The sequence below is a fragment of the Myxocyprinus asiaticus genome, chromosome 45 (genome assembly GCF_019703515.2).
Source record: "Myxocyprinus asiaticus isolate MX2 ecotype Aquarium Trade chromosome 45, UBuf_Myxa_2, whole genome shotgun sequence".
NCBI classification, from domain to species: domain Eukaryota; kingdom Metazoa; phylum Chordata; class Actinopteri; order Cypriniformes; family Catostomidae; genus Myxocyprinus; species Myxocyprinus asiaticus.
Genome location: NC_059388.1, coordinates 15,235,493 through 15,257,450, shown reverse-complemented (window position 1 = coordinate 15,257,450; position 21,958 = coordinate 15,235,493). Strand labels below are relative to the sequence as shown.

The following is a 21,958-nucleotide window of genomic DNA, read 5'->3' as shown; positions in this document are numbered from 1 at the left end:
TCGCGATTAATCACATAATGTTTTGTAGTATTTTTTGCAGATTTTGAAAGTGCTTAAATTTGACACTATATATACTTCTTTTCTTGTCAAAATGTATTTATTTCCATCTTAGGAAGAAAAGAAAACAATATGTAGCAATATAATGCTTTATTAACATTTTCCAAACAATGCCTTCCACAGTATAAAGATAGAAATGCACTAAAATATCACTTATTCAAGTCACATCAAAAGTTTCCCGAAGTCTAAGTGGGAGTTTGACTAATTGAAAGAACTAGTCCCCACATAGGCTGCATATTCATTGCAATGGGCATATTCTTAAACTCTCATCCTCCACAATATTAATCTGCCGGTAGACTGTGGCTATCTGCTTTGTTTCAGCAATCATGAAGCTGCATTCATGATTCGCATCAGGGTGGCAACACCAGCATTGAGCGCCGCTTTGAACTCACCATGCACCATACATAAGCTGAAAAATACTTGATTTTTGTCACAAGTCCTATCTGGGCTTGTTTTGTACATTAAATAGTGTTAAGAGATCCTTTCTTCATCATTTTATCACTGACAGGGAAGCGCTCTCAGAGATTCTTTTATTTAATGAGATAACAACCTCCACGGCCCTATCATTCGAGAGAGCGTAACGGTCAACTTTAGCGTGTTAAGACAGTTCCGCCCATAGAATTTCTATGGGATCACTGCGCATGCTAAGCTTGTAGGCTCACCTTGATAGAAGGGCTCTGGCGCTGTGGCATGTGTATCAGTGTAATGACTCCGGATGGACACATTACAAAGGTTCCGCCCTTCACACCAGTGTTTATGCTGTATTAACAATAAATGCGTTAATCACGATTAAGAAAAATTAACGTGTTAAATGTTTTAAATTAATCGCATGCGTTAACGCGTTAAATCTGACAGTTCTAAAAAAATACTATTTTTATATATAGTGTGTGTAAGTCATGTATTCGTTGAATAGATTAAGTGATCAGATTTTTTAAATGACAGTAAAGCTGTGTTTAAAATTGTGATCATAATGATTAAATTGTAAGGCTATTGATTAAGAGTCTTTGCAGTCTATCCGAAATTGACTGTAGGGGTGTAGGCAGCGGTCAGTGAAAGCGGTCTGTCTCATTACATTGTGACAGATTCAAAACAATCTATAATGTGCCAATCTTTCTGGATGTTGGGATCCTGTTGGTATGTTGCATAAAGGCAGGTGATATGCACAGCTAAGAAAAGTAAAAGTTTGGTGGACTTTCAATTTAAAATATGTATTGTTTACAAGTGAACATGGGAGATCATGTGTTAATGTTGTCATTTGTCTTAGGTCAGATAGTTGCAGAAGGATGTTCTGCAAGTTAAATCTGCAAGTTAATGTATCTTTTCAAAGTACATTGAACTTTTAATTTCAAAAGATCAAGTAGAATTTGTTTGCTCACTATATAGCCCATTTAAATCTAAAAACCTCATAAATTTGGTCACGTTTTCTACTTTTGCTCCCACTCCCACTAATGCTCTAGTCACATAAATAATGATTCTCAAAATAAATGAAGACACAGTATTGTTAGTATTCACAGTGAGGGTTTTGGTTTGAGTATGTCAGAGATCAAGGATTTCTCACACACAGTAAACCGCCATTGTTCTCATTCTAACACAAACTTCCTCAAATTAACTTTATCAATCTGCAAGCATCCACCTTCTGATCTCCACCAAGAACACACTCCCTTATCAGCCTGTGCACGTGTGTGTGAGTGTGTATGAGTGTTTTCAGAGCTTCAAAAAAAGTTCAATGTGTGTGTTAGTCTAGGCAACACTTTACCTTGTATAAGAGAAGCAGTTTGTTGTGATTTCTGAGATGGGTGCTCTCTCAGTATCTCTAGAGCAGTTCTTCCCTGGTAATCTCTGATGTTGGCATCAATCCCTGAGAGAAAGAGAGAAACATACATTTGTATGTATTACATTTATCCAACTTTATCGAAAGAGAGATTGAGAAAGTACGCATTTGGGACAAAAAACTAGACAAAACACAGAACTGAATTTTTCCCAGAATATAAAATTTCCACAACAATAAAACTGCAACAGTGGAGACACCATGCCCTTTCCCTACAAAGGGAAGTTCCCAAATTTTCCTGTTCCACAGCTGGCATTGACAGGGAAGTTGTAAGGTCACAGGTCACACAGGAAGTTTAAACAGACCATGACCCTATAAGACATAAATAACCCTCTCTTACACACCCGCACATGAAGCAAACAAAACACATCTGAGAGACATACCTGAGTCGAGCAGGAGCTGAACTACATCCATCTTTCCGAAGAGGGCAGCCTCGTGGAGAGCACTCCCTTTTTCAGTCTGAGAGAGAGAGAGATACAACCTTTAAGTCAATATTTTAAGCACAAATGCTTCACATAAAGAAGAGAATGGCAGTTATAATCGACGACATCTTTACTGTTGCTTTGGAAAGACATCCCTCACAGTCTATCAGTGAGATTAAGTCGTCTACTGGGGCTACTGACAGAGTATTTTATAACACGCTCAAACTGTAAAGTACTTAACTACAGCCAATTAAGCTCTAGAAACATTAATTCAGTGTTCTACAATTTACAGCAATGGCACTGTGAATTTATGAAACTGACTGACAGAGAGCTGGGAAGGGAAGAGATCGAGTAAATGAGAGAGAGCTTCTTGCACAGTTGACTGTAGTCATTTTAATAGGCCACCTTGAGACTGCACTTGATACCCAAGACCTGCAGGGACTAATTACTGTGTAACTTACAGTCCTGCACTTCACACCTAATACAGTACTGCACATCATATTCCTGCAAAAACAGCATTCATGTTCACCAAGGCAGTCAAAGTGCTTTGTCCAAAACTACCTCTGTGCAAAAGTTGTATACTGTTTTTTTAACTGTTTTACCAAAGTGAGAAAAGGACAGTCTTATAAGTTTTAAAACATCGTAAAACGTTCTTTCTTTTTTTTTTTCTGAGAAAAAATGCCATGTCATTAATCTGGACAACAGGGATCCTCCAGATAGAGTCTAGATTGATCATGTTAAGTTTATATGTTTTCATGTAATATTACCTAGGGGCCGTTACACACTTTGACCATTTTTTAATTGCTGGCCTATCTCAGGGTCCTTCAACCGTGGGGGCTGTGACCCCTAAGGGGTCCGCCAGTTATTGATTGACCTCAAACAATTTTTTTGAAAAATGTCAAAATATGCATTAAACAAAAATGCAATATGTTAACTTCAACTAAAGCTAAAGTTAAGTAGCTAAGGATTAGCTACAGTGGCAACAGAGTATGTGAACCCTTTGGAATGACCTGCATTTATGTATACATTTCTGTTAAATGAAGATCAAACCAGATTTTAAGTTACAATAATGAACAATCACAATCTGTTTTAACTAATAACACAAATTATTTTATTGTTCTTGTACATATTGAATACATCATTAAAACAATCACACTGTAGGTTGGAAAAAGTGTATGAACCCCTAGGCTAATGACGTCAACAAAAGGAGTTGGCAAACCTGGCATTCAATGAAACGAAATTGGAGGTGTTGGTTAGAGCTACTTTGACTTATAAAAATCACTCAAATATTCTGAGTTTGCTATTTACAAGTAGCATCTGCTGACATGGACCATGCATTGCATAAAGAGATCTCAGAAGACCTACGATTAAGAACTGTTGCTTTGCATAAAGCTGGAAAGGGTTACAAAGTTATCTCGAAGAGCTTAGATATTTATCTGTCCACAGTTAGATAAACTGTCTATAAATGGAGACGATTTAATACAGCGTCTACTCTCCCTAGAAGTGGTCGTACAGCTTAGATGACTCAAAGGGCACACCGCAGAATGCTCAATTAGTTAAAAAAGAACCCTAGAGTGACAGCTGAAGACTTAACATCTCTGTTCATGAGTCTAGTACAGGGGTCGGCAACCTATGGCACGTGTGCCAGCATTGGCACGCAGAGAGTTAATCACTGGCACACCAGCAACGGCAAGAGAGGAGTAGACTATTTTATTTATATGAAATTCCGCACCTGCATTCCAGTTTGCATTTTGATGTAATCCGTCCTCATTATCACACAGCGTGTTTTCATGAGCTGAATGGGAGGCTAAACAAAAAGTTAAAATGTGACGAGACTGCAGTACCCAACTGACTCATGCAGCGAATGCAAGCCATTCACGCTTCACTTTCGGTTAATCACGCAAGTTAAAATGCGCCCGCTTTCCTTCGGTCAGGCTGCGCGGATGACAGTCTACATAATGTGTTTAATTTGTTTCTTTTTGCTTTCAGAACAACACGTGATGTGATAAGGAAAACACCATTATTAATCCTTGAGATTTCAAACCCAGCATAAAGGTACACCCTCCTTAAAGCATGGTCACACTCAAAATTACATTAAATGATTAAAAGAGAAAACATAAAACATAAAAATCTGAGTCTATTCAAAAGATAAATTAAACCTGGAAATAAAAGTTTTAGGATTTTGCAGGTGTGTTTCACCGAAAAGGGCTAAAAAGTTGATCGGCTTGTGATGCACGAATGGCTTGCGCAGCACAAGTCTCATCACACTTTAATAGTGTTTAGCCTCCCATTCAGCTGATGAAAACACGCTGCGTGATCATGAGGAAGGATTACATCAAGAAAAAACTTCAGATAAATAAAATAGCATGCCCATCTCTCGCTATTGATTGCATACTAGTGATTACCCCTCTGTGTGATTTTGAAAAATGTATGACATAATTTCTGAAATATTTTAGATTCCACACAATTTCATGATCAGTAATCAAATAAACAAATTTATGACATTAACTGTGTTAACTCATTTTGTACAATGGACAGGTTTTCTTTCATTAAAGCACTTTCACAAGATGCTCTGTGAAAATTCACATGCAGGATCATGATTATATCATAATTGTCGGCACAGCCATTAACCAGGAAAATAAAAAATGTCACTCCATGTCAAAAAGGTTGCCGACCCCTGGTCTAGTTTATGGAAAACTTCCAACAGGCATAGTGTCCATGGCAGGACACCACGAAGGAAGCCGCTGCTTTCCAGCAAAAACATTGCTGCGTGCCTGAAGTTTGCCAAAGACCACTTTGACACTCCACAACGCTACTGGGAAAATATTTTGTGGACTGATGAAATTAAGGTTGAATTGTTTGGGAAGAACACTCAGCACTACATATGGCATAAAAAGGGACCAGCATAACAGGAGATCACTGCTCTGTCTCTCCATCCACCAAGGGGTCCTTGGCCTGAAAAACACTGAAACATTTTTCAGCATCTTGTGGCATGACTGTTGCATTTAAGGGCACTTGTGCACTGGAAAATTATCTTTCGAGGTAGCATAAATTCAAGTGTCCATTAGCTCAAAGGCGTTATGTCATGTTTAAAGCAGTTCAACTTTCAAAAATGTGTCTTGAGACCCCTGCATTCTGTTTTATTCAGTTGCGGTCTGTCGAGCTGTTTTTTGAACACAAAAACGCATCCTGTGAACACCCCCTATGCCTGCTCACAATTCTCAGAGAAAGGATGAAGAGAGCAAGCTCAAACAGCTACATAAACTTACACCGAACAACGACCATACGTGTAGTTAGTGCTGTTAGCTCAAACCCAGAGAATGTGAGAATAAAAACGTAAATCAATATGCATTACGACATCAACTTCTATTACACGGTATCTATGCAAAAAGTAAGCTTGCAGCCTCTGTGATTACTTACTCAGAGAAAACACATTCTTTAAGAACACATCAAGCCCCAAATGAATGATTCATCCTTTCACTTGAAGGAAAGATGCAGTCCAGATAACAGTTTAGTCCAGAACCGGCTGAAGAGACTGTGTTTCAAAGTTCTGAATGAAGTTCAGTGCTGACTTCTGAAAAAACGTGACTTCAGAGCACACTGTTGTGTTTTACCCAGAGTTCTTCACTGGGTTCGGGATGAGCAGTGAGCACGCCTACAACGGGAGAGGAAGTGGGACACCCTCCTCTCAATGAGGACCACTTCCTGTCCAGTTTCCCATGGCAAATAGCTACTGATGTCACCAGGAGGAGGAAATCGATTCACTCTCACTGGACTTCCAGGAATTGAGAAGCAGCGAGCAGATATATATATATATATATATACACACCATAGAACAATTCATACACACACAATCCTGCAGTACTAAATCAGTAACACACACAAACACAAAAATATACACCACAGAATAGTGTCCATACAAACAGCTTTTTAGTTTGACAATATAAAACAAAAGAAATCCCATATAACAAAAACACACACACTTATACACACTCACATTCTTGGAATAACTGAGAGTCTACCACAGATCATTTAAGGTTTCTGTGTCATCAGTAATTATTTTCTTATTATATACAACCATGAGGGTAGCACCCCCTCTGTAAGTGCTGAGGATCTCTCTCTCTCTCTCTCTCACACACACACACACACACACACACACACACACACACAAACACTGGCTTAGCTGGAGGAAACCCTTTGCTGAGAACCGTGTATCTCTTAAGGCCAAAACATACTTCACCCAAGTATGCAAATGCACATTCGAGCGCTTGGCCAACGCACGCATGGTCAACGCGTGGTCCTGTTGTACATACATTACATGCGCTCTTGCGTTGCTCTGGCGGTTACAAACCTCAGACCACGAGGGGGCAATAGATTTTTTAGGCATGACCACGAAACCAGTGCTGTGTCCAAAACCAGGAAAATGCTGCCTTTGGAGGATGTATACGGAGGCAGGATGAAAATAAGATGCTTTTCAAACTGTTCGGAGACCAGTTTCCTAAAGCGTTCCATTCATTCAAAACAGCTGTCAGTTAAGCCATTAACTGATTAGGCAGCAAGTCAGCTGCCTACGTTTTCAGATGCAGCCAGGATGTGGTGGATGAGTCGATAGTCGAGAACTGGGGAGAGACAAGAAGAAAAAACATGTTCGTTTGAATGGACTAGGGACAAAAAGTCATATATATTTTTCGAAAAGATTCAACTTAAATGGCTGTCCGAGTCCGCCATGACAGTTGTTGATTGAAAGAAGAAAATCCGCTCTAGCACCCCTTGCGGCAACGCTGAGAATGCAGGGCGTACTTGCGTTGGGTTATGAATTGAGCGCTGACACATTTCATAACGCAACGACGCGTGAAATCCAGCTTGCGTAGCAAGATGCGTCTGTGTTCACGTACTTGCGTAGAGTATGTTTGGGCCTTTAGTCTCACAACTAAATTAATAATTCATCTATCGGAGCCCTTTAACCATTCACACACACACTCTCTCTCTCAGCGGCGGATTTAGGCATGGGCGACATGGGCAGTTTCCCAGGATGGCATCTTGTGGGGAGGCGGCACAAGGCACCCACACAGACCACCCCCCCCCCAACCGGTCAACAACTCTGGGGCCGTGTTGAAGCGGGTTTTGCCCAGGGCCCATTCAAGCTAGAACCGCCACTGCTCTCTCTCTCTCTCTCTCTCTCACTCACTCACTCACTCACTCACTCACTCACTCACTCACTCACTCACTCACTCACTCACTCACTCACTCACTCACTCACTCTCACACAACAGAGCATGACTTCAGACAGCCAGCATAAGAAAGTGTGTAACATAAGTGCAGTTCCAAAACGTAGTGAACTGCCTATGTAGGCAGCATTTTAAGGCATCATATGCCTCCTGATAAGAAGGCTGTTCTAAAAGAAAGGCAAATTATTTGTGCTGCCTCATAAGATACTGTACCTATTTGGTCAAATTCTAAGGTAGCATTGCATGTATCCTTTGCAGAAAAGGCAATCCCAGAATGCATTGCTCAGTGAAAAAGTAAATACAAGATGGCAGATGAAGCAAAATAAATGTTGAATGTAACTAACCTTATCTTTCAATCAGTACTAGGGATGTTAATGAATAATTGATGATCGATTATTTGTCAGTAATAATTTGATCAATTAAGCTTATCGATCATCGATTAATCAATTTCAGAACAAATGCATTCAGTAATCATGCCAGCAGATAAATAAAAGACTTTACATTAAAAGAGTTACAGACATCTGCCACTAGAACGTTATTAACAGTAATACATTAACAGTAAATTAATGTTAATAAATTAAAACACAGCCTGAATGTATAAAAAAAAATACACTGAACTGTATATATATATATATATATATATATATATATATATATATATATATATATATATATATAGAGAGAGAGAGAGAGAGAGAGAGAGAGAGAGAGAGAGAAATTCCCATTTAGCTCATGTTTGCATATAAAACCACAACAACAAAAAAACAGCGCATATGATAAAAAACAAATAAAAACACATTCGGTGTGAATTGCCCCTTAGAAGGCAGCTGCCTATCTAGGCAGTAGGCAGTGAGGCAGCACTCTAGGTTTTGGAACAGATCAAGGGTTATAAAGGGGAAGGATATGGCAACCCACACACAGACCTGTATGTTAACGTCCATGCCGGCCTCCAGCAGCACCCGAACGGTAGCATGATGGCCGTTTCTTGAAGCAAGGTGGAGAGGCGTGTGCTTGCGCGTGTTGCAGCTCATGAGACTGGGGTGGGAGCTCAGTAGCATGCAGACCACCTGTAGACGGCCGTACAGGGCGGCCAGGTCCAGCGGTGTCTCCCCTCGACTGTTTCTCATGCTGGGGTCCGTCAACTCCTGAAGCAATACACGGACCACCTCTGAGTGACCATACTGAGCTGCACAATGCAGGGCTGTCTCTTTTTCATTGTTCTATAAAATCAATAAAAAAAGACAGAGAGAGGTAGACAGAGAGAAAGAGAATGTACAGTAAGCTGATTTAATACTGATTATAATTAATTATTTTAAAAGTGAAGGGTTTTTAAAGGGGTTCACATTAAAAGACTGTCTCCTATTCCAGCTTAATATGCAGAGACTATAAATAAGCCATTTGTAGGTTGATTTCCCAGCAAAGTGTACCACTGCAACTCTGTGGTGCCTTTAAAACATTGCTCTGTTTGCTTGAGCATCCCAACCAGTGTGACATAGCAACATTGGCTCAAACAATGGTGTAAATTTGGGGCGGGACTTTCTAGATGGGGAAAACCTGTTTGAAAACATTATTTTTGCAATTTCATTTGTGACTCTGGTGGCACAGAAATTACACACTTCAGCTTTAGGTTCTTCGCACATTTTGTAAATCTGTGTATTATGTTTATACTGTACGTATTGTGAATATTGTTTATTATGTACATTATGTGTATATTACATTCTCCTGTTTATACTTGACTACACTGCTATGAACTTTACATCCACGTTTTTTTACTCAATGTAACACTTGTGTATATGTTGGTCACAATGAAGTGATTTGATTGCATTATATCAATGATTGCAGATACTGTAAAAGCACAGAAAATAAATAGCATTCACTATCAAAGCATGAACTGTCATACAACCAGGATACCTTCCTGTCAATCATCTACTGTCATATATAACAAGTTCCATCATGCAGAGCAACTGCCCCCAGACTATTTTCTGATCATTTTGCACTACAACAATTAAGACTGAAATCGGATATTGACGATATCTGACAAATACCCGTTGCCGATTGCGACAGTCACTGACAGATGATAATCGAGAATATCGGGAAACGACAAACTATTTTATTTACACATTTACCTTTTGCTTTATATTTTTACAAAGGCTATGCTCAAGTCCTGCATCCAAACGCTCTTGCAGAAAGCAGAGTCTTGTCTGCATAAGGCAATGCGATGGGTCCTCACCCCGAAAGAAACACCAATTAGAAAAAAAGTGACCATTTTAAAGCATAGAGCCGCCTTGGTGAGGGGCCTGGGCCTGTAGTATGGTGCCTAGCACTGGTTGTGACAACCCTATTGTGTCAGATGTGCTCCGTTCAGAGGCCAGACATGTATTTTCAGCTGAGGATGCCAGATCGTGCCTCAAGCTCCCAGGGGGGAACATCCAACAGCTCTATCACCTTCAGGAACCAGTGGCTGTGAGGCGATTTCGGCGCAACTAATATCAGTGTTTCCTTGTCTCCTCGTATCTTGCACAATACTTTACGTAGCAAGCGGACAGGGGGAAATGCATATTTGCTGTGAGCAAAGGCATCCAAACCTAGAGGAGCTAATGTCATGGACTACCAGAGGCGACAATGTGTGGTCTCCAGGGAGACAAACAGGTCCACCTCGACTTCCTCAAATACCTCCCAAATCCTCTGAGCTGACCGAGGTTAACTGATAGGAGACATGACTCATTCCAGAGAAGAATTCAGCTCACCAGGTTCATCACTGGGCGTGACCGAACTCTTCCTTGGCGGTTTGTATATGCCACAACTGCAGTGCTGTCTAAATGAATCAAAATGTGAGACCTTTGCACGTCTGATCGAAAGGATTCCAGAGCCAAGAGGACTGCAAGCAGTTACCGGCGATTTATGTGCCAAGCAGTTTGTGCACCAGTCCAGGTGCCAAACGCTGGACAGCCGTCGCACATGGCTTCGCAGCCTGTGTTGGATGCTTCTGTGGTGACAACTTTGCATCTGACCACTTTGGTTAGTGTCACACCTTTCCAATAAAACCTATGAGATTTTTCCACCTTTTATTGTCTCCTTAGCCAAATAAATACCACACCTTCTCTACAAGATGCATAATTTGAGTTATCATTCATGTCTGTAGCACAAAGGTGTGGAACCAGTAAAGTGCCAAAGTTTTATATTCAGGATGAGAGGTTTGTTTTATTCCCTTACCTTCCCTAACTTAAAGTATGAGCAATAATAATAGTGCATAGAAGGTACCACTTATAAAACTATGACAAAAAGTCTAAGAACATTATAAACCTATGTATCCTCTACAGACATGCTGTATTATAAATCCACAGCACCCTCTACTGCCTTCACTTGACTATATCTTTGTGTATGTGTGTCTTTTTAGAGGGGAGTTCCAAAAAAATTGAGACAAGTGAGAAATGGGTGCTTATGTCTGTAAAATAAAGAAAGGAGGAGCATTTGAGCAGGCCTGTCAATAACAGAGAGACTTGCAGCAAGTGTCCGCTATAACTGCATTAACTTATTTAAAGCAAATGGGTTCTGCAATTAGCAAGACATGATTTAAAGAGATGATAAGAGACTCAGAGTCCCCGAAGCAGCATGAAGAAACAGACCTGACACTGCAGATAAATATCACTCTCTATCTCTCTGTCTTACTCTCTTCCTTGTCTTTCTGACTTTAATCTCCCTTTTTCAGCCTAGAACGCCAAATAGACACACATACACACACTTTTATTTAACAATCAAATCAGGACATACTACAGACTTCCATTTTGCATTTTTAGATTAAAAGAATAGTATTTGCTGAATTAGCAGGCTGATTTTCCCTCCATACTGTTCACGCCCTATTATTTCATGTCCAAGATGGTCTGTCATGATAAAAAAAAACAGAGAAGAAATGGCAACCGCTTTCAATAAATGAGCTGTGACACAATGGTGACAACTTATCTAGAACGATCAGCACTTTAAAAGACACAGAACATATAATTAAAATATAAAATAGATAAACAATCACAACTAAAGTACTTTTTTTTTCTAATGAAAAGCCTGTTAATTCTGTCTCTTCTGTTAGCCAAGCAATAAATCAGATGGCGCAGACAGTGCTGGGAGGACTGGAGGTGTGGAGAAACGCAATAGTCTAGTCTATCATGTACAATCCACTGCAGATTAATCTGGAATGCTTTTGCAGGATCAAGCTGCCATGCCATTCCAAACACAGGAAGCTTAGTCCAAAGGTGATGATCTGACTATAAAACACATGGTTTTCCTTTTTCTCTCTCACACACACACACACACACACACACACACACACACACACATGTAATCATCTGTACACATTCAGCCAAAGGAGGACGTGACCTCATCCTACTGACCTGTGCTAAGTGAACTGGGTGAGTGTGTTAACACGGTGGATCTGACACCGGGACTCACAAACACATGTGGCCAAATCTCTGTGTGTGTGTGTGTGTGTGAGTGAGTGAGTCTGAGTCACTGAGAGAAAAATTCAGAAGGCTGTCAGAGAAAACGATCTAACCTTTTGTCCTCTGAGCCAGAAAACAAAACATTCCTGAGTAACAGACACCACACACCCCCAAACCTAGCCACTTTATACACGTGTATATACAGTATATATATTTTATCTTTCAAGCGTGGCATGATTGTAGGTGCCAGATGGGCTGGTTTGAGTATTTCTGTAACTGCTGATCTCCTGGGATTTTCACACACAACAGTCTCTAGAATTTACTCTAGAATGGTGCCTAAAACAGAAACACCTTGTTGATAAGAGAGGTGAAAGGAGAATGGCCAAACTGGTTCGAGCTGACAGAAAGGCTACAGTAACTCAGATAACCACTCTGCACAATTGTAGTGCGCAGAATAGCATCTCAGAATGCACAACACGTCAAACCTTGAGGCGGATGGGCTACAACAGCAGAAGACCAAGGCGGGCACTTTATTAGGACCATAGTGTTCCTACAGAAGCTCTCCACTTAAAAACACACACACAGGTCAAATGATGCACACACATACAGTACACTCTATAGATATGTAAACGGAAAGCTTTCAATACACACTTAGAACAGCACAAGGATTTATACAAAACACAAAGCAGCAAACATGTACTACAAGTTAAAAGTTTGGGCATATCGACTCATTCTGCATTACTACTGTTTGCCACATTTTAGAATAAAAGTAAAGTTGTCACAACTATGAAATAACATGGAATTATGAAAACATAAATTTTTTTTCTTATATTTTTATCCCCTTTTCTCCCAATTTGGAATGCCCAATTCCCACTACTTAGTACACAAACGCCACACTGCTAAACACTATGTTCACTAATGTATACCTCAGCGCATTTTTTCCTTTGAAATCCTCTATTTACTGTGCTTTATATGGAGTTAGGATGAAAATAAGGAACATTTCCAACTGTTCTGAGACAAGTGCAGACAGACAGCACACTGGAGGTTAAGACATTCACTAAATATCAAAATATCATTAAGACATTGCATACCAATGCTCTGACAGTCACGCACAACACCACTCACATTTTCTTTAGAAAATACAATTGAGTCAACATTGAAGCTGACTTGTATCATGCAAATGTGTGTATGAGAGTGTTTTTACCTACTAGCCACGCTGTGGTATTGTGAGCATATGTGTGTGTACCTGTTCGTTAACCCTGCTATGAGACGGTCCATGGTGGATCAGGATCTGGACTATCTCCACGTCACCTCTCCATGCTGCCAGGTGCAGAGGAAAACAGCCCTTACTGTCTGCCACATTAGTGGAGGCTTCAAACTGCAACAACTTCAACACCACGTCCCTGAGAAAGAGAAAGACAGAAAGAAACAAACAGGTGAGGCAAATAAGAAATATTTGTGTATTTGGGTTATCTGGGAAATGTTTGGGTTTGTTTGAACATCCCAACCAGCCCAACATAGCAATATTGGCTCAAAGGGCTTTCTTTTTTCATTGCAGCACTGTGTAAATGGGCTAACTGCGCTCTATCATAATACATAATATATGTATCATACAATTCATACAAATCCCTCTCCCACACTGGCCTCATTCTTACAGCAAATGTTTAAACTTCCCAAAAACCCTAAAATAATCTAATTCCATCCCTGCTAAAAAAGATCTGCCTAATCTGACTCCACCCCATCCCATAAACCCCACCTTAATATGTCTCCGTCCACTAGCACAGTCTCATAATCCTGTTTTATGAACTGAGCTGGATTAAGGCTCTAAAATCTGAAGTATGATGATTAAGCAGCGCTTTCTCTTCGTAAAGGGATAGTTCACCCAAAAATGATAATTCTCTCATCATTTACTACCCTTATGCCGTCTCAAACTCATATGACTTTCTTTCAACCGCAGAACACAAACAAAGATATTTTGATGGAGATGTGATTTGTCTCTGTATGATGAATGGGGACCAAACTTTCAAGCTCCAAAAAGGACATAAAAGGCAGCATAGAGGTAATCCACATGACTTGGGTAGTTTAATCCATGTCTTCTGAAGTGATATGATCAGTTTTGGATGAGAACAGACCAAAATATAACTCCTTTTTTACTATAAAACTTGACATCAGCAGAAAACATGATTTTTGGCGATCATGATTTCAAGCTTGAAATCATGATCATGCCTAGAGACTGCAATGGCAAGATTTATAGTGAAAAAGGAGTTATATTTTGGTCTGTTCTTATCCAAAACTGATCACACCGCTTTAGAAGTCATGGATTAAACCACTGGAGTTTTATGAGTTTTATATACAAGATGTTGTCTACCCTGACAAAGGTACATTGTGTCAATTTGTAAAGGTGTGTGTGGATTACCTGTGTCCGTTCAATGACGCGTGGTGTAGAGGTGTGTATCCTGAGCTGTCTGCACAATTTACATTCAGGCCTCTCCACATACTGCAGATGAGAAGAGAAGATCAATCAGTACTGGACAATAAACTTCAAAACTACATGTTTGAAACTACTAAATACAACTCTGTTAAGAACTGATCTGAGAGCTGATACAGTGGGATTTGTGTAAATCACACTCATGCCAAGAGTGTTCTGGGACGCTTGCTATTCTCACAATCTCCAGAGAACCTTAATCACTGCACAGAGAACACACAAACACATCCACAAAGATGCACAGCAAGTAGTTGCATATTTGCCTGCATATAAATGACCCAACACACTGTGCCGCCAGAAAACATCATTCGTTTTTAGATACAAGAATAGAATGAAAGGACATTGAGTTCAAACTCTGTGATTTTGTGCTAACAGATTGTACAGTGTACAGATTTTACAATTAAGGAAGTCCCTGAATGTGTCTAAAGGGAGGATTTGTCAGATTTAGCTCAAAAGGGGACACATTTTTCCCCAAACTATAGATAAGTAAAACACACACATACACACACATGCATACTTGAGGACAGGTCAAATGCCCCGACCCATGATATGACTCGCAACATGATCGACCAGTCACAGGACAACAGGAAACCCACATACACAGTCCCATGCTTCCATAAATACAGATATTCCAATGGTCTGCAGTAACAACGTAAGACAGAGGAGCATGAGAAAACATCTAAACTTAGTTCAGAGGGCAACGTCTGAGTGCGTGTGTGTGTGTCTGTGTGTGAGTGAAAAACTGAGAGGGAACCGGAAATCATGGCCCTTTAAAGGAATGTCCTGGGTTTAATACAACTTAAGCTCTTGTTGTTTTTGATCAACAACTGACTAAAGAACAGAAAGTATATTAAAAGGGAAATTATTAAACAGATTTTGTGGATCTCATCTGGACACATATTACTAAATATGGAATGAGTGAAACCAAACTTTAACGCTCATACACAGTGAATCACTGGTGAGTGATTTACCACATCAGACATTTTAGCCACATAGCATGAAATCTGGTCTCATATGCAAGTGATTTAATCACATAGTAGAGAGATGCGCATATAGTAAAAGATCAGTCTTGGGATTTAAGAATTGATATAGAGAACATTCAAATATGTCGCAATGCATCGGAAAATCTCTACTGTTACTCAGTCCAATAGCCTACATTAGTTAATCAGCCTACATTCACTCTCGCACACAGAGCATGGGAAAGCCCTGCCGTTGCTGTGTGCATATGACTCATCTTGTACGTGTGGAGAGCACTGAAGTGCTGCACTGCATACAGTATGTCAGTGTTACCCATCCTAAACTCACACACACGGCAGCGCAGAGCTAGCCTAATTGGCACAGCTACACACTCTGGAATCTTGAGTAGCTGGAAGCACACGAGGGAGGTTTATTGAAGAGGAGGATATGAATAGAGGTGGAGAATGAAGAGAAAGAGATGCTTAAATAAGCTCCCACTGAGCAATGACACTGCACTACAGATACACACACACAAATATAAACTTCAAATATCTCACAATGACAAATCACACTCTAAACACCATGTGCCATAACAAAATTATAAACAGTTGGTTGCTAAAGTGTTCTAGGTGGTTGCCTACCAGCCAAAGACAAAAGAGCTCACCTGATATTGTTGTCCCTAAATATGGCTCAAATGTCTATGGGATTTATTTATTTATTTATTTATTGCACGCTTTAACAGAACTGCTTGACACAGAAGACCTAGTTTTGTCCTTTAAGGGCACGCTTTAAAATAGTTATCATCATGAGTGGCCTATTGAGAACTATAAGGGGAGACCAGGGCTAGTTGTCACACTTTTTACTCCAGTTAATATTTCTCAAGAGAAGTTTATTTTTTAAAGTCAGTTTCTGCCTAGTCACATACCTTCAAGCTAGGTACATTTTCATCGATATTGTCAAGGAAAACAGATACAGACCATTAAACACATGTTGACCTTTTGTGACAAATTGCCACAAGCAAATAAGGATTTATAAAAAACAAAAATGGAAAAGTTAACAAACAAAAATATCAAAACATTGTTTTGATCAAAAAAATATTGTAATTGATGTAGAAATCTGCCTTCATGATATTGTTGACCTTTGCCTTAAAGGTATAGTTACCCCAAAATGAAAATACTTTCATCATTTACACACCCTCATGCCATCCAGATGTGTATGACTTTCTTTCTTCTACTGAACACAAAAGAAGATTTTTAGAAGAATATCTCAGCTCTGTAGGTCCTCACAATGCAAGTGAATGGTGACCAAAATGTTGAAGCTCAAAATGCACATAAAGGCTGCATAAAAGTAGTTCATAAGACTCCAGTGGTTAAATCCATGTCTTCAGAAGAGATGTGATGGGTGTGGGTGAGAAGCAGATCAATATTTAAATCATTTTTACCATAAATCTCCACTTTCACTTTCACTTCAAAATTTGAAAGAATGTGAAAGTGGAGATTTATAGTAAAAATGGATTTAACTATTGATCTGTTTCTCACCCTCACTAATACTAATTCTTCTGAAGACATGGATTACACCACCAGAGTCATATATCTTATTGTTACTGAGATATAGCCATTGTGACAATTTCCCTGTGTGACAACTAACCTCATTCTCCCCCATATATTAACTCGTTCATCATTAAATCTAATTTACATCAGGAGGGGGAATACATTTACATCCAAAGTAATTTGTTTACATGCAATCCAAACCCCAAAGTGTAGCTATAAACTGTTTAAATTGTCTGGATTCAGTCGAATTTACTGCATAGAAAGTGCTGTTTGTGTGCCTGTGACTGTGTGTGAAACAGATGTCTTTTTTCAATCAATAGGTGAGTAGTTTGCTTCAGTAATTTATGTTGCATCATAAAATCATATGCTGCAAACAATTGTGAATAAGTTTATAGTGCATTTCCGCTGTTTCAGCATGTTACCTGCAGCTATACAGGCTCACTCTACTTGCAGTAGTAAAAAAAGGACAAACCAAAAAGACACGTTTCCTGCGTTCTGATTGGTTGAAAAGCCAATATTGTCTGAAGTGAGTAGATCACACATCAGATTGATTGGCAGTGTCTGCTGATGCCTCTCTCCTTTCATTTCCACTGGAGTATAATTAAAAACAGACACAAGCAATCAATAAATCGCACTGTACCCTGGGGGATGAGGAAATGCACTGATGTCATTGATTCCCTCATAATCCTGCTGAGTGTTATTGGGTGTGTGCCCTTATGAAAGATCACAGACACATAAACACACTCAAAAGTCTGTAACAACTCAGCCTGCTGTTAATTAGAAGCCATCATATCTTTCATGTCTACCTGTAGTGTGTTTCATAACAAGCTGCTGTTTCTCAGTACAATCTGATTCCAGTGAATTACTTTGATTAATGCCGGAGCAATTTGTTGTTACATACATCATCGGTACAGGAAACCTGACACAAGTCAAGTGCAACACACACACACACAAACTCTGGATGTTGTTCTTCGCCAGCTTACAAACAGCTAATACATCAGCCCACAAGACAAGTTTCTATGTCTGTAAGTGTGCATGTGTGAATGTGTTAAACAGACTTTGTATATTTAGTACTGCCAAAAGATTTGAGCAGAAGCCGAATTTAGATTTTAACAGGCTTCCACGTGAGCAAAATTAAATCAGAGTACGCCAGCACAAGGGAACCATATAAAACCCTTGAGTCTACCTCAATCTTAGCCTCTCCTTGAAGGAAAAACAATGACTAACTAAACCTAGAGTTGGTAACAAGTGCATAGTAAGAAAACAAGTGTATCTGTGTGTCTGATGGGCCTGTGCTGCAGCCAGTTGAGTGTGGATTGTGTATATTCTGTGGTTACTTCATACAAGAGTTCAGGCCAATATTTGACCACCACTGTCCTGCAATGCATGCTGCCTCTTTGACCAGCCAGTCACACATCTGCTTTAGCTTTGGCCACTGTTTGTGCTTACAGTAGCTGTGTTTCAAACCTAGTGAGCTGCCTTACTGTCTAATATCTATGCAGGCATATTTTTTAAGGAAATAAAGGTATATTTGTAAACATTTAAGGGTCAGTGATGTGATGCTCAATGTTTGTCTGGTTATTCAATAATACATAAAAAATGCAATTCACACGTAACAATTACTAAACCTCTATGATGATGAACATGCTTTCAATTTCTTTGTTCAAAGCCATTTTTATACTTTTTTCTTGTGCTTAAAGTCAAACATGTCTAAACGGTGTAACCATCTGGAGGTGGTAGCCACATGACTTAAAGGGGTCATGGTATGAGGAATCAAATCTTCCTTAATCTTTTGACATTTTAAAAGGTCATTGTACTATAAAAACATACTGTAAGTTTCATACCTCAAAACTTCCTCCTCAATGCAAAAAGAGCATTTGTTGAATCAAGCTGCCAAAACAACTTCTCTACTTCCTACACATTGTGATATCACACTGTGGTAGACATCTGCATCTGAACACCTCCCATCAACGTTTAATTTACCTTATCACTTTTGTAGCCCACCTGTGGTGAGCAATGAGATGGCAAGTAGAGAGAGCAGGTCAGTCAATAGCAGAGAGCCAATCATAACAGTGGGCGTTTACTGTCAAGTCTTAAAGGAGAAGCAGCACCAAAACCGAGCGTTTCTGAAAGAGGGTCAGAATGAGGGTGGAAAATGATCAAGTTTTACAAATATTTGTGCAAAAAACTTTACTAATACTATAAATGAACCTTAAGGAACACATTAAAATAAAATATAAAAGGCATGTCATGACCACTTTAAAGACAGACACTTGGGCGTTCATCTGCTGGAGAAGAAAGCTGGGAGGGTGATTTAAAGAACCTGGCTTGACCACATAAGATACTTATGTTGACCTGACCTTAACTATTGATTACTGATCTGAGAGAGGAAGAGGACATACTCCCTTGTTCTTTCTCTCTCTTTCTTAGTGTCTTACTTAGTGTAAACCCCAACGCTGGGGTCAAGAGATCCAGCACTGCTCTGTAGACACCTACAGTGGTCTGAAAGGCTGATTACTGAGAGTGATCTGGATCATCAATCACCATAGGTAGACAGTTAGATGTGTTAACATCCTGTCAGCATAACAAAGAGCTTTTCTGACCAATTACAGGCTGAAAGATACAATATGTTAACACCTCATAGAACTCATACATTTACACAGTCGTAGTGTTTAACCCTTTAATGACAGCCTAGAGTCTCCTGAATTGAGATCAGTTGGTTTAAATAAAATAAAATTATACATAGCCTATAGCAAAGCCAAAACGTGATGTCCACGCATGTGGACGCGGGGTCTCAGGAGGAAATATGGGCTTTGTTATACTGCTAGCTTTATGATGCTTTACTTCTCTAAACACACTAACACAGTAAGCTGAAGCACGCAACCCTTGCAAAAAAAAAGTATGATATTCATATACATTGATATTTACATGGTACTCCAAAGTACTTGAAAGAATACCATGGCACAGACTGGTAAATAATATCATATTTTATGATATTATAAAATATCACAGTATTTTTGTGTTAGAGAGTGGTTCATGTGTGCGATGCTCAAAAAGGTATCCCACACTTGTGTGCAAGTTTGTGTCAATCATATAGCAAACAGCTGACAGCAGTGGCATGATGGGATACATGTTTGAGAGGAGGATGTTTGTAATGAGAGCAGCTGTGGCATTTCTAGACATCTTCCACCTAAGAGAATACAACTGCCATCAACACTACACACCCATCATATCACAAACACACAACGCCACATGACACACAACAGACAATCATCTTTTTAACAAATGTGATTTACATTATTCTAAACAACCACTTTGAATAGCAGATCTTACCACTGAGTGTGGCTGGAGACAATCACAAACACTGAAACAACATCCCAGCACTTATAGGTAAAACCCAATGAATAGCAGCACTGTGTGTGTCTAGGTTGGCAGAGAAAATGCAAAATATGAGTTTTTATATACACTATATTGCCAAAAGTATTCGCTCACCCATCCAAACAATTGAATTCAGGTGTTCCAATCACTTCCATGGCCATAGGTGTGTAAAATGAAGCACCTAGGCATGCAGACTGCTTCTACAAACATTTGTGAAAGAATGGGCCGCTCTCAGGAGCTCAGTGAATTCCAGCGTGGTACTGTGATAGGATGCCACCTATGCAACAAGTCCAGTCATGAAATTTCCTCGCTACTAAATATTCCACAGTCAACTGTCAGTGGTATTATAACAAAGTGGAAGCGATTGGGAATGACAGCAACTCAGCCACGAAGTGGTAGGCCACGTAAAATGACAGAGCGGGGTCAGCGGATGCTGAGGCGCATAGTGCGCAGAGGTCGCCAACTTTCTGCAGAGTCAATCGCTACAGACCTCCAAAGTTCATGTGGCCTTCAGATTAGCTCAAGAACAGTGCGTAGAGAGCTTCATGGAATGGGTTTCCATGGCCGAGCAGCAGCATTCAAGCCATACATCACCAAGTGCAATGCAAAGCGTCGGATGCAGTGGTGTAAAGCATGCCGCCACTGGACTCTAGAGCAGTGGAGACGCGTTCTCTGGAGTGACGAATCACGCTTCTCCATCTGGCAATTTGATGGACGAGTCTGGGTTTGGCGGTTGCCAGGAGAACGGTATTTGTCTGACTGCATTGTGCCAACTGTGAAGTTTGGTGGAGGGGGGGATTATGGTGTGGGGTTGTTTTTCAGGAGCTGGGCTTGGGCCCTTAGTTCCAGTGAAAGGAACTCTGAATGCTTCAGCATACCAAGAGATTTTGGACAATTCCATGCTCCCAACTTTGTGGGAACAGTTTGGGGATGGCCCCTTCCTGTTCCAACATGACTGCGCACCAGTGCAAAACGCAAGGTCCATAAAGACATGGATGAGCGAGTTTGGTGTGGAAGAACTTGACTGGCCTGTACAGAGTCCTGACCTCAACCTGATAGAGCACGTTTGGGATGAATTAGAGCGAAGACTGCGAGCCAGGCCTTCTCGTCCAACATCAGTGTCTGACCTCACAAATGCGCTTCTGGAAGAATGGTCAAAAATTCCCATAAACACACTCCTAAACCTTGTGGAAAGCCTTCCCAGAAGAGTTGAAGCTGTTATAGCTGCAAAGGGTGGGCCGACGTCATATTAAACCCTATGGATTAAGAATGGGATGTCACTTAAGTTCATATGCGTCTAAAGGCAGATGAGCGAATACTTTTGGCAATATAGTGTATGTAACTGGAGTAAAGAATAAAATGGCATCTGATGGAGTGGTTAAAAGCATTACACTTTAGATCATTAGACATGATGTTATGGTGCCTTGAAAGGCTATCTGAAAGATTTTCTTAGAAGGTACCTTCATACATAAAATGCTCCCTGAATGGGCAGTGAGGCAACAAGGCAGCAAGGCAGCAGTCTTTGCTTTCGGAGGCAGCAGAGAGAGAAACCAATCTGGGAAGACAGATTGTCATGTGACTTGGAGGGTCACATGCTCTGTCAAATGGGTTCGAGTGTAA

The 21,958-nt window shown here is 40.1% G+C and overlaps 1 protein-coding gene across 6 annotated transcripts in view; it reads right to left on the bottom strand.

Moving 5' to 3' along the window:
* The window catches only part of anks1b (ankyrin repeat and sterile alpha motif domain containing 1B), a 240,466-nt gene that overhangs the window by 162,212 nt on the left and 56,296 nt on the right, over window positions 1–21,958 (bottom strand). For all 6 annotated transcript variants that reach the window (XM_051687944.1, XM_051687947.1, XM_051687950.1 and 3 more), the window contains exons 2-6: window positions 14,385–14,465; window positions 13,215–13,371; window positions 8,459–8,755; window positions 2,269–2,344; window positions 1,814–1,915 (exon numbers count right to left, since the gene is read on the bottom strand). In XM_051687944.1, coding sequence (XP_051543904.1) covers window positions 1,814–1,915; window positions 2,269–2,344; window positions 8,459–8,755; window positions 13,215–13,371; window positions 14,385–14,465 — 713 coding nt within the window. The remainder of the gene's footprint in view (window positions 1–1,813; window positions 1,916–2,268; window positions 2,345–8,458; window positions 8,756–13,214; window positions 13,372–14,384; window positions 14,466–21,958) is intronic.